The following is a 13,507-nucleotide window of genomic DNA, read 5'->3' as shown; positions in this document are numbered from 1 at the left end:
ATCTTTCTTGGAAGTCTTACGCAGCCCGTCCATCCGCTCCGACAGGGGCCAAATGGCACATGATGATGTTCAAGGCGCCATCTCCGTTTCCACACTGTATTCTCTTGAAAACAATTACTCAGCGTGCGCCAATGATTCATCAAGGCGAAGAGCGGCACGTGCTTCCACTCGCAACAACACACATGGCACGGCAGAAGTCTCCGAAAGAGGAGGATGTTGAGCCAAAGCCATGCGGTTTGAGGAGGTCCCAGGGATGCTGCCACATCTCTGGGCACAGTTCAGTCTTTTGCAATACATTCATTCATGTTCTGGACTACTTAGAAATTTCAACTCTTGGATCTGCCTCCTTAGCCTGAGCCACTCCTCGCCCATGGGAGACGAGCTTTAGCGACAAGCAGCCAACAGCAGAGCATGCCTTGAGCTACAACTTCCATCTTTAAAGCTAAGAAGTGCTTTTGTTCCTCGGGTCCCCCGATCCTGTAGTTGATTTACAAATGAAAAAAAAAAAAAATGCATTCGATCCAAAAGGCAGATGTTGGAGTGCATGCCAAGGATTTCTGCTGTAGATGCACTCACAGGTACGTAAGTGCATCACATCCAGATGATGAGCGAGAAGTGGACCTAGATTTGTTATACTTCACTAACGGGGTTTCTTCAGCTTTTGTAACATGTCTTCAGACACGTTTCTTTAGAAAGAGACAAATGGGATATTGTTCCGATTACAAGTCTGCTTTTCATTTCCTCCAAAGACCCATCACGTTTGTACATGAAGTCAACCTGCGATTGGGCCCCCGGCCCCTCTGGGCTTGTGGTACCTCTTGAGCACACAATAAAAATAAAACCATAAAGTTTCATTTCAGCGTTTTTGTGCGTTTAACTCGTCGGATCCTCCCCTTGGTTATCTGATACTTCTGGGAGATTTTGCAAAGGCAACAGCATTTCAAGATCTTGACCTGTATAGTCGGCAACTTCTACTTGGGAGGGGAGCATGCGCCCCTATTCCAAAGGGAGGGGGTCAAGCAGAATTTAAGACAATAAACTGCCTTTGCTTTCTACAATGCAAGAGGGAGTACAGGCATACGCTGCAAGAAGTTACTTTTCTAATCATCCGTGGTATCTTATACCTCTTGCTCCAACCAGCAAGAAGATATCCCCAAATGGTTTCTTCTCGTAAATGAATGTACTAGAAAAGTCTTAATTACAGTGCAATCAGTGCATCATTCATTCAGATCCCCAAGCAAGTGGCTGTTTAGCCATTTCATTACATTAAGCCTGTGGATCACTTATGCCCTTCAGAGTACATGCCAAGAGAGAACTCCCCTGATGATAAATGTCATCATATCTCAGAGCTGTCATCACAGAAGAGAGGGGCACGATTAATGGATTTCGGCTCCATGCACAGATCCAGGTCTGTCATTCTGCAAAGAGATCAGCAGTTTAAGTAGATGGTGTTATTACACCAATTTCATTAGCTTCTCAGTTAGATACATCCAGCCTCAGCAACTGCAGCAAAGCTCTCAAAGTGATTGCCCTCCATCTGTCTGCCGCAGGGTGACAAGAGATCACCGTTAAGTTGGAATTTCAAATCCATTTGAAAGGGATTCATGATTTAAATGAGAATCTTTATTGAGCATTCCTTCCTCCCTCCCCATTTTATGTACTGGCTCTTTTAGTTTAGTTAGCCAGATTTTCAACCCAAGTTTGATATATGCTTAATGCATACACGCACCCCATGAAACAGTCTAGAGACTCAACGCTATCATTATACTAACGTGAACTCAAAGACAAAACCGATAAGCCCTGCCACATTCAAATATCCGTCACATCACATGCAAGACAAAAATTATTAAAATAAACCAGCTGCCAAATATGCCTTTAAAAACAAATCCCAGGTCAACTAAGACAGCAATTCATCAAGAAGAAGCTGGAAGTGTTCCTTTGCTTTATTTCCCCTAGCCCCACGTGGCACCGGGCTGCATAAATAACAGGACAGAAAAGGTCCCAATAGGAAAAAACAATGGAAAAGCAAAACCATGGGCTGCACGTCTCAGCCTGTTGTGCCCCTTAGAGCAATGGCTTGACTTCCTGGAGCCTCCAGCACCAAGGTCATTCTTTGCAAGGCCAGCTTTTCCTCCACTCTCTCTCCCTAACATTTAAATGCCACCAAAAAAAAAGTTATCACCATGGGGGGGAAGCAGCTCTGGTGCCTGTGCCAGTTTCTTTTTTACCCCTAACCTTAAAGGATGCCATGGGTCAGATGCTTCTGTCGTGTGGCATGGGCAGGATCGGACAACAGTTTCTGGCATGAGGCAGGCAGGGAAGCGGAGAAACTTGGGGCTGGAGATGGGAAGGATCCCTGCATCTCGGTCTCATGCTTCTCTTAGCCGAACCCCCAGCAGAACAGCACCTCCTGGAGGACTCGGCAGAGGGAATAGGTCAGCGCTAAACCTGCTTTAAACTCCTGCAGGATTAGCAAATGTCTTCAGGGTTAATTAGTTTCCCCCCCCCCATGTACAGATGGGAATTTGCAAGATTCGGAGAGTGGATTAACCTAATTTGCAGTCTGTAATGTTGCTGGCAAATAACCACTGGCAGACTTTGCCCTCTCCGTCTTTGAGAGAGGTCTGGAGAATGGATGCTCAGAAAGAAGTAGCGATAAATATGGTTAGCGGCTTTCCATGTGTATTTGGTTAATTGGCTCAACCTAATCTGGGTATGGAGAATAACTCCTTCCTTCCTTCCTTCCTTCTCATCCCTGGAGGCCCAGCAAAGAAAGCCAACGGAGATCATGCATTATTAACATACGGGATGTGCCGGGCTTCCTTACAACTGACTGATGGGCCCAGAATATAGTGACTTCCATCCAGCCCCGACAGTTCACCTCCTCTCAACCAATAAGCCAGACAGATGAGAAGCAAATCTTGTAGCATATCAGGTGAAGCCTTAGAGTCAAGAAATCCCAAATAATAAATGCTAGTAACACTGGCCCGAATTATGCAAGCAAATCTCTGCCCAGGCCAATTCCTACCCACTTCAGCAGGGCTCCGCCAACTCCAGTGACCGGGAGACTGGAATAGTTATGCTTCGATTCAGCCTGGGGCAGGAGTGCAGCACCATGAGACCCCAACCCATGCCTGGGCCTTCCTGCAATGCAGCTGTGATCAGACAGCCAAATACGTTGCAGAAGGTAGCATTAAAAAACCCAATCAGGCCACTAACGCAAACAGCTGTACCCAATTCACAACATCACAAGGAGACTTTTGCATCTGATGTGTGAAGTCTTTCAGGTGTTGGGGGGAAAAAAACATTCATTAAGCTCTGTGACTGTTCAATCCCCCACTGCTTTTCTAAGGGAGGGAGAGGGGAAACCCACTCTAGATTATTTTGGGCTCTGAATAGCAAGTGTTTGACAAATAAAAGCAGGCAGCGGTCTCCGCAGACATTCATCAGATTCCTGTTGTGTCCGCCATTTGTTGCGTTTGTGCGACACGTACAACAGGTGCCGAATTGCAGCAGCGCCTCGGGCCCTTCACGGCACTTATGGGGCCAAGCTTCCTTCCGGCACATCTCGGACTCGAGACTCAAGACTTGCTTACAAACTAGCTTTAGTTGCTGGGCCACAGATATTTGTTCCCTTGTTTTATGGAGGGGTGTAGCTTTCTAAAAAGCACAGAGGAAGATTTTTTTTTAAGCTATCTATTCAGATGTTTCAGAATCACAGATATGGAGGGCCGTAAGTGTCCTCAGGAGCTCACATCTAGTCCAACCCCCAGCTCACAGCAGGACTGGCCCCAATTACATCAGCCCAGCCAAGGCTTTGTCTACCGAATCATAGAGAAAGTAACTGCTAAGAGCTCAACTCTAATGGGATTTGAACCCACAACCTTTGAATGCCTGCTGTAATCTAAAAGTCCAAAGCCGCCGCTACTATTAGCATATCCTGTGACATTAGGAAATACCCCATTTCTCCTTGTCAGGACCCCTGGGGGTTTGACCCTGGATATTTGGCACCAGAGGCAGAAGCCCAGGCCACAGTCTGTCATTATCCCTTACAGGACTACACTAGTCTCATTTGCAGGCGGCTGGTAAACTGAGGCACGGTGACCAAACTCCTCCCTAGCCCAAGTACTGGCTTTAAAAAAAAGATGCCAGGGGTCAATTTAGCCCAGCAACTTGAAACAGGGACTCTTGACTGGACTCCCAGCACAGATCTCAGAGCCGAGAACTGCACCAACTCGCTAATACAATTCATTGCTCATAGAAATGCATTTAATTGAGCAGTTCGGACCTGGCCATTTTCCAGTGTCCAGTCATCCACATTTCAATTTCTCTTTAGCCCACAAATGTGTGCATTTACTTTGGCTTACTGCGTGTTTTGCAGACATGGCCAATATTACAGACACCTGTGAAATTAGAGGCAGCACAGCACCTGTCCCTTGGAGGGCAGGCTCCGTGGGGGGCTGCAGCAATAATACAGGAGAGAGACTCAGCCAAGAAAGGGCCTGTATCTGCTTCACAACTACAGAGGAAGAGGGCAAAAAAAAAAAAAATCATCTCATCACAATGCAGAAAAACACGGCTTTTGCACAAAGCCCAAAAGCAGCATCTCCCCTGACTATAAAAACAAAACCAAGTGGAAACACATTACATAAGCCAAATCATCCTCTTGAAGGCTTTGCAACTCAAGCATTGAAGTATTTTGTTTCGAGCATTAGCACAAATATTAGCAGGAGGAAAATGTTTTTGTTTAAACAGACTAGCAAAAAAAAAAAAAAAAAAAAATGCATTATGAGCATCAGAAGGGCAGGCTGGATAGCCATTTCCATATACAAATGCCTTGTCAACAAACTGTTTGAAGGTTTAACCTTTAGTGGGAGGGAAAATATGCCCGGGAGGGCTTTATATCTTCACTCTACATGTCTGCATATTATTTTATTGCAGTCTGAAAGAGGAAAGAAACTTTATAGCTGTGTGCTATCTTGAAAGAGATCACCCAGTGGTCCAGACCTCGAACTACAAGACAGCACTCCCTAGTTCACGTACCAGCTTTCGCCCAGACTGCTCCATGTCTTGAGTATCCTCCTGTATGAAGAGGATACCATTTACCAATTTAGTTTCCAGTGTTGTGAAGTTAAGTCATGTGTTTAAATACTAGGGACAGCATGCCTGCTAAGAAGCACATCTAGATGCTGAGTACAAGCCGCCTTTCTAGAGAGCAGCAGGATTTCCATAAACCACACACAATTTTTGTACAGAGTGAGGATGATGCAAGCTGTTACAGGAGAAAAGATGTAGGATGTCAGAGCTGTATCATCTTACATCTGCCCTACCATAATCACCTAGAGAGGCTCAGCAGTTACTCAGTCTAAAGCATGGCACCACCCTTGACCTGCAGATAGAAATCAGATGGTTTTGCAGGGCCCTTCTAGCATATCCACAGGAGAGTGGGGTCAGATAACAGCAACCCATTAGTACACCACTTGGCTTATTGCAGGATTGCAACATAAATGCAGTCATAATTAACAGACCAATCAATCCGAGCAATTTCTCTCCCCTTCCCTCTCTCCCACAACTGTCACATTAACCTTTCCTCCTCCCAGAGGGAGCATCCTGGCTCCCCACCCACCACACATTTTACAAATACAGAGACCAAGAGTATTCACAAGTCACTAATAATTTGGGGTACAGTGTGGGAGATGCCTTGGATTTGATTTTTAAGGGTTCAGAGCACCCAAAAATCCAAATCAAATTTGGAAGTGGTCAGCACCTTTGGGGCAGGGGGGGAAAAAAAAAAAAGTCAGGCCTAACTGATCTGATTTAGGGTGTCTCAGTCTTTCAGCTGCATATAAAACTGTAAGCCATTTTAATTTTGTCCATAAGTCACTGGAGCTGTATAGAAAGGGCGAAAGGAGAGAAAAAGGGAGGAAAAAAGAAGTCTGGATTTACGTTTTCAAACCGGGGTTACAGAAAGCAACAGAATCCAAAGGTAGTGGAAACACCACACCCAGCCCCTGCCGTGCTGCGCCCCACATCCTGCCACCGCCCCACCACCCCAAATAATTAAAAACCACTCCACAATAAAAGGTATTTACAAGATCTTTTTTTTTTTTCTCCCTCTTCGGAGAACAGGAGCTGTTGGGCTACAAAAATAAGGCTGCAGCCACACACAAGCGGTATCCTTACACCCCCACGGAGAAACTGGGGTAGTTCTTTAACGACGTGCTCAGGTAGAGGAGTTAATTTAAGGCAGCTCTCCTCTTAGACTGGAGCAGACACTGCCTTCACGCAGGCAGAAGGAGTTAGACATTTTTGGTTGAAACTGCAGCTCGACAGACTTTTTTTCCTCCCCTCTCTGCAGCTATAAAAACCATTTGATGTCTCTATCGCCAACAGACTTGAACAGCAAAAAAAGTTAAATCCCACATCATTTCATGCAACAAGAGATAAAGAGAAAGGTGTCCCCCCCTTCCTCTCTTTGCCCCCCTCCACCCAGTAGCTATGCAGTATACAGAAAGGCTGCTCTCTTACCTGATTTCCTTTTGGAGGATCCATATTCCCTGAAAAACAGACAACAACAGATAGACATGGTTAAGGTTTGTAGCCTGGGGGAGCAGCAGGGTGTGTCCCAGATCCCCACCCATAAACTCAAGGGCTCATGCTGGGTGCTCCCTCCTTTCAAGTGGAGGCTGAGGCTGCAAGGCATTGACACACAGGCTGGGATGGACCCTGATCAGCAGCAGTAGCAGTCGCAGCTGGTGCTTCTGCAGCACTAGGGGCCAGTGGACCATGTGATCGGATAGACAGAGCAAACCATCCACAACCCGCCGAGCAGGGGAGAAGGGTGTCATTTTTGGCTCCTGAAATCAAACTATTTAAGGCACTTAAACTGACTTAACCGCTTCCTTTCCTCTACAGAGGCAAAAGCATCTCGACTGCACCCTGCAGCAGCTACAGTCATCTTTTTTACAGTGCTCCCACCACCCTTCCTTTCAAATGCTAATTAACATCTGCATAACCCACAGCCCCTTCTGCTTATCTCTGTTGAACACTTGTCTTTTCTACAGGGGAAAACTTAGTTCTTGTTTGCAGGAGGGAGACAGCAACTTTCCTGCTTTTATTGTGGCTTCACAAGTTGAAAAGGATCTTGCTGCCTTCTGCTCCTGGCAGAAGATGTGAAAGGGAGATCACAGCTGAAAGCAGGTGTGGAAAATGGTTTAGAGCGGTGATTCTCAACAGGTGCTGTGGTGCCGTCAGATCCTTTTAGGTACCAGCACCATTTGGGGTGCAAATGCCAGCGCACGATTCACGAGATACACCCAGAGATTTCACGCAGGGATCTGCGGCAGCAAAAGGATTCTGATCTCCGGATATTTCGGCGTTCTTTACTGCAGAGTGAAAGCAAAGAGCTGGCATTTTCCAGGCTGTGCCTTGAGTCTAACAAAGGGTGCCTTGAGTGTGAAAAGGCTGAGAACCACAGGATGAGAATAATTAGAATAAGCGTAAAAAAAGTATTTCCCCCTGGTAGCTCCTTCCTCTCATCTCTCCAGGCTTCTCCTCAAATCCCAGTTACAGACTTCAATCCTGAAAGTGGCTTATGCTGTCAGAAGCCGATCTCCCTGCACAGATCCCACAGCAAGACGGAGGCACGTTCATTTGTGAGCTCTCTGGGGACGGGGCGGCTTGCTTGTTCCTGCCCTGTGCTGTTGACTGGAACCAAAAAAACTCCACTGGAAACCCAGTTATCCGAACCCTTATCATGCAAGTCAGGAAAACGGCGACATCGATAAGGACACGTGCAAAGTCCCGCACTTCGGAGGGAACAAGCCTGCGCACCGGTGCAGGCTGGGGGCCAAGTGGCTACACAACAGCCCTGCAAAAAAAGACTGGGGGAGACGGTGGACAACAAGGTGTGTATGAGCCATCAGCGTGCCGTGCTTGGAGGTGTTTAAGACCCGGCTACACAAAGCCTTGTCTGGGATGATGTAGTCGGGGCTGGTCCTGCTTGGAGCAGGGGTTGGACTAGATGTGACCTCCTGAGGTCCCTTCCAGCCCTCATTTTTTATGTTTCTAAGCAAATCTCAGAACATTTGGGGGATGATCAAAAATGTTCACATGCACCTAAAACTAGAAATGTTTCTGGAAATGAATCCTCTTTCCCACATGTTTTGGAAGTCACCTCTGCCATCTGAACGCTCAAGATTTACTTCTCGTGAGCAACGGCCACCTCAGTTTCTTCCTTCATGTTTTTCAGTCTTCCACATTATACAAAAATGACTGGTTCCTCAGTTCTGCAGTTGTATTTGATAGAAAGCCTGAGTTGTTCCTAAAATGGCTGCATTTTGCCCAGAAGCAATGTCACATGCAAACATGAAGGCTGCCGTCCAGGGATTGAACTGGAGGCCCTGCAGAGCTAAGTGCGGAAGGCTGGATCCACAGAAGGACGCCGGCCTCTAAATCCCACCAAAATGCCTGATCCAAAAATGTATATCCTCACAACGCCTGCCAAAGAGCCTACGGCGCCTAAGTACCTGTCAGTATACTTCCTCAGGTGCCTAAATGTCCGCCCATTAAATGCTTATGTCCAGACAAGATGGAATAATTCATCACCTAAATCCCACAGGGATCCACAGCGTATTTGCTCCTGCCAGGCTCAGAGGAGCTACTGGACGATGCTCCTCATGTAACCCTATAGTCAAGTGGCTCCAGCACCCTCCCACGATGTGGGTTCAAGTCCCCCATGTGCTTGATACAATGAGAACCTACATCTCCCAGGTGGATGTGCTAGCCACCAAGCAACAGAGGCCTAATTTGTGATGGAGGAGATGCGGAGTCCCAGTCTTCACTCCAATGTCTATTTAACATAAAGCACTTAAACTGTCCTTGGAGTAAGGTTTTCCCTGTTAGATGCTCCTCACTGCTATGCCTCTAGCAGTGCTACATAGGGAGACAGAAACCACTCCATGGGAGCCAGAACAAACTTGAGGGAGGCTACTCTGGGCTAAGTGCAGTGAAAATAGGCTGCTGTAGGCAGCCACAATAATCAGAAGGTGATGGTCCTTGCGTCCCATCCCAGGCACTCGTTCCTGTGTAGTCTCATCTTCTGGCTGAGCTCTGATCCCTCACCAAGAGCAAACTGTCTGCTCAGCTTCCTTCTTGTTGCTTTTCCAGCTGGACCTACCCCTAGAGCAGCACAATGCCCACAAAGAGGGAAATTCTTAGATTTCAAAATCTCCGCTCCAAACTTTCCCCGTCTTTCAGTCCAAGTTGCAGATAATTCCAAGACACTGACTATTAACACCTTGTTCTCTTCTTCTCCAGGCTGATTTATTCAAGTGTTTAAAGTTACCTAAAGATAGAAAAAAGTAAGATTTCCCCCCTCCACGCTCCCTAATTACACAGGAGGCAAGGATTTCTTTAGGTGACACCTTTTAGAAGACTAATTGCATAGTTGGGATAAAGTTAGACAAGCTTTTTCCTGCAAGACCTTTTTCAGGTCTTTGCCTCTGGTGTAACTGCTGGACCATCACAGCTATGACATTACTCTGACACTATTAATTACATAGCTCATTAAAGGACCGAACATTATTGTTTTAGAACTGCAGTGATTATTGTTTTCTTTTGATGCGGCTTGACTTCAGACACAGGGACTCTGACTGCACAGGACACGGGCTTAGGGCATCCCGGACTGACCAAATGTGTCCATGCTCACTTCATGGTAAGCACGCAGGGCAAACTAGACCCATGACTGGTCCCATGAGATGTACGGCACCTTCCACTCTCCTTGACCTCAATACACAACTGAGCTTATAACACTGAATTGTCTAACAGTGCCACTGGACTGTACACCAGGCTGAAGCAATGCACAAGCTCCTGTGGATTTACTGGGGAATCAGGCTGGAGAAGACAAAAAGTGTTGTATGAGACTCTTCCTGGCTCTTCCCCATCCAGTACTACCCCTCCACTGCGGTTCTCATGCTCCTCTCACATGCACCATTGACTCCACCTAAACTAGTCATGATCTGACTAGTGTGGGATCATGCTGAGGCCCAATATACAGAGGCCCACATCTCTGCTTCACAGAATCACAGAAAATGAGGGCTGGAAGGGAGCTCAGGAGGTCACATCTAGTCCAACCCCCTGCTCCAAGCAGGACCAGCCCCAGCTGCATCATCCCAGCCACGGCTTTGGTCCAGACAGGTCTTAAACACCTTCAAGGATGGAGACTTCACAAGGACGGGGCTTCTGACTTTTCTCTCCCCCCTGGTGTTGGGGTCTGCTCTGTCTTGTGCTCCACCTGCTTCTACTCACTCCAAAACCTTTGCCACCTCCTCAAACTTACTTTTCTCCCAGTAGACATCCTCTCTATCCTGATCCCCACCTACCCCATCCCTCCACACTCTGTATGTTGTCATACCTTACAGTGTCAGGTCTAATTTAAGTCTCAACCTCGTGAATCCTTGCACATTTGATTCACTTGATTCATACAAAATAGTCTAATCGAGTTAATGTGTGCACAGATTCCAGTGTTAATATGTATTTCCAGAGTCAGTGTCTTTTAAAGTGCAAGCTGCCAGCTGTAGGGACCTGCTATTTTTCATGTATCTGTAAAGCATCCTCCATGTCTTCTGTGCTACTATTACTGTTGTTATTAAGAATCGTAATCTGTATTACAGTAATTCTAGGAAGTCAAGCTGTAGCTAGTTGGCTACAAACCCTTAGTAAGAGACCGTCCCCGATCTAAGGAACTTCGATTGTAAATAGGCGAGAGAGACAGTGGAGGGGGAAGGAAGCTTTTGTATCCCCGTCCTGCAGGAAGGGGACAGCGGGGACGATACAAGTGGTGCATCTAAGGTCTCACAGGGACAGAGCCTAGATCTTCTGGGCCCTGCCCCAGTGCCTTGATCACAACGTCAGCCTCGGAAGGAACAACGTAATAATTGCATGCTGGAAAATATTTCCCATGACAGCTACCAGATGTCTTATCTGAACAACCCAAGTTTTGGTGGTTCAGATAAAATGGGTCCTGGAGTCAAAGCATCTTGGGGGAAGATCTGAGTGACTCTGACGTTCCTCTTAGGTCCTCCAGTGTCATGCAGCGCATGTGTTTTGTGCTGGTCCTTTGCACAGGGATGGACTCCACCCACAAGAACAGGACAAAACAAATCCCGTTTAATCGAATCCCCTGAGCACGAGCAGTTCAAACACACGAGAACCCGAAACAAAATCCGAATCTCCTTAATGACACCTTGAAAACGAAAGCACTCTTTAGCACTACTCTTCACTACGAGGGAGACTGCCACTGCTGAAATACAAAGCTTTGCAATGGCAGAGGGGGCATGGAAAGCAATTGGTTTAATTAAGTTGCACGTGTTCCTTTCTTTTCTCTACCTCCACGGAGATGCGCCTGTCCTTGCTGTTGATCAGCAGCCGGGGGTGGTGACCCTGCTACGCTCTAGCTCTATTTTTAAAACGTTCATCATCGGTACCTTCTTTCCTGCTAGACTAAATGACAATGCAAAAGTGCAACGGTCCTGGTAACACACACCTCCATCACTTCAGAGGCAGCTGGTCTGAGTCTGAAGTGCCGGAGTATGCCAAGGGCTGTAAAGGAAATGCTTTATTCGACAAGGACTTCACTTGAAAATTTTTCAGGGAACCAACTCCATCTTCTCCTGCATCACGTGGGGCACCTAGCACATTATCAGCTCTTGAATAAAATAAAGACTGGGCTCTACATCTAAACACAACTGCCAAGGGAAAGCTCGATGCCATTTCTGTAGTTGCCCAGGGAAGACAGTTTTCTGCTTTGCCTCGCATCCTTTCCCATTGTGATTTTTAAAATTGCTTGTTTCTGTACGAGTGCAAACACCACGGTCCATATTCTGTTACCAGCTATCCCCCCGCAAGGCCAACAGGTAAAACTGGGAGCAGGATTTAGCAGAGCCCTGACTTCCTTAACCCAGATCCACTGTGCCCAGGAAGGGAAACAGCATGTCTCTGGTCTTGTTCCCATCATGTTCTGCACCGCTTCTACCTAAGGCCTGCTTGTTCAGCAATGCCCCGAGCTGATCCTGATGGCGAGCGCTCCTATCACTGCAATGACACCGCAGCGCGCAGGAAGCCCGAGAACCTCTTGCCATGTGCAGAACATGCTCTGCTTCCCTTAAAGGCAATAGGAAATGGGGGCTGATTCTCTACACCCGCTCATGTTACACTGGTACATCTCTACTGATGCCATGTGGTCACTCCTAATTCACATCAGTTGAAGTGATAGGAACATCCCGCTGGTAAGCAAACCGGTGTTTGGCTTTGGGCAATTTCAGGCCTTCAAAGAGAAAGATGAATTTTGGCCCACTTGGCTCTACTCCTATTCAATCCGGGAGCTCTATGCCGTGTACGAAGTGTCCTACATTGCCCCGTTCGACTTCTCTGTCACTTGCAATGTACAGGACACATGAACCATCTCGTGGGGACGCCGTACTGAGCACCTCTCTTTGGAAACTGTCATTCACGTCACATTCAATTAGATGCAATAAAAGGAAATACAGACAAGTCGTGTCACCACCGGGAAGGCACGTAACGAAGAGAGGATTTTTCTCGAACGTCTTCCATAAAAGCTGGAACAACCCCCGCGCTGTGGAGAAGCTGAAAGGGTAAATACGTTGCATAATGGAACTTGCATACTTTTGCAGCCATGCGTTTCATTAGATTTGGTTGGTAGCTGGCCTTGGCAGCTTTCTCCCGACTGCTAAACAGAAGCTGTGCAATTAAAGTTTTTGCAGCTGTCTTGTGGAGGAGTCGGGAGACCAGGCAAACCGGCATCCCCTCCAAGCAAAGGGCGTTTAGGGTAGTTCAGCGTGGTCCTTCACAGCTATATGCCGAGTGTGAGCCTGGAGCGGCAGTCACCGTAGTTGTGCTACCCTTGCGGAGGTCTGCGGTACATGGCAAGCAGATCTCCCGGTAGCCCAGGCATTCATGTGGCCTCACCACTTTGCAGGGGTATACTCGGAGTCAACGAAAACTTCATCTCTGTCCCGTACACCTCTCGCCCCTGCCATGAAGGGGCCCCAAAACAGACCCACAACAGGACGAATTTTATGGGGTTCCTTCTTTAGCGGACAAATGCCAGTCTTCCTGCGCAACGTCTTTCCGAAAGAAATGGCCTCTGTTCATTTAGCACAGATTTTAGACAGCGATGTCCTTCCACTGCCAAAGAAAGCAGCACCCGTAAAGCGCAGGGTGTAGAGAATAGCTGTCACGGCGCGCTGAACCGCAGCGCCGGGGAAGCTTCAGACCAAGCGTTTCATTGGAAGAGACAGAAGCCACGGGGAGAGTAAATAATCTTTCTGTCCATCTATCAGTGTTTGTCATCCTGATTTCCAAAGGAGGTGAAACGCCAGCAGGCGCCGAGCGGAGGAAGTTAATCTGCGTCCTCCAGAGCATTTTGATACATAAATACATAAATTAAAATCAGCTCACATCGGCTGGCTTTTGCCAACTCTCGTCT

General features: G+C 47.2%; 1 protein-coding gene across 3 annotated transcripts in view; it reads right to left on the bottom strand.

The window, feature by feature from the left end:
* SH3PXD2A (SH3 and PX domains 2A) overlaps positions 1 to 13,507 on the bottom strand; it is a 333,629-nt gene that overhangs the window by 109,805 nt on the left and 210,317 nt on the right. For 2 of the 3 annotated variants that reach the window (XM_019485993.2, XM_006273659.4), the window contains exon 7: positions 6,529 to 6,557. In XM_019485993.2, the coding sequence (XP_019341538.1) occupies positions 6,529 to 6,557 (29 nt within the window). Of the gene's footprint in view, positions 1 to 6,528; positions 6,782 to 13,507 lie in introns of those variants that run through there. The other variant, XM_059730197.1, reaches the window with a different exon arrangement.

The sequence above is a fragment of the Alligator mississippiensis genome, chromosome 6 (genome assembly GCF_030867095.1).
Source record: "Alligator mississippiensis isolate rAllMis1 chromosome 6, rAllMis1, whole genome shotgun sequence".
Taxonomy (NCBI): Eukaryota; Metazoa; Chordata; order Crocodylia; family Alligatoridae; genus Alligator; species Alligator mississippiensis.
Note: the sequence above shows the minus strand (reverse complement) of the source record. Positions and strands in the feature narration are given on the sequence as shown.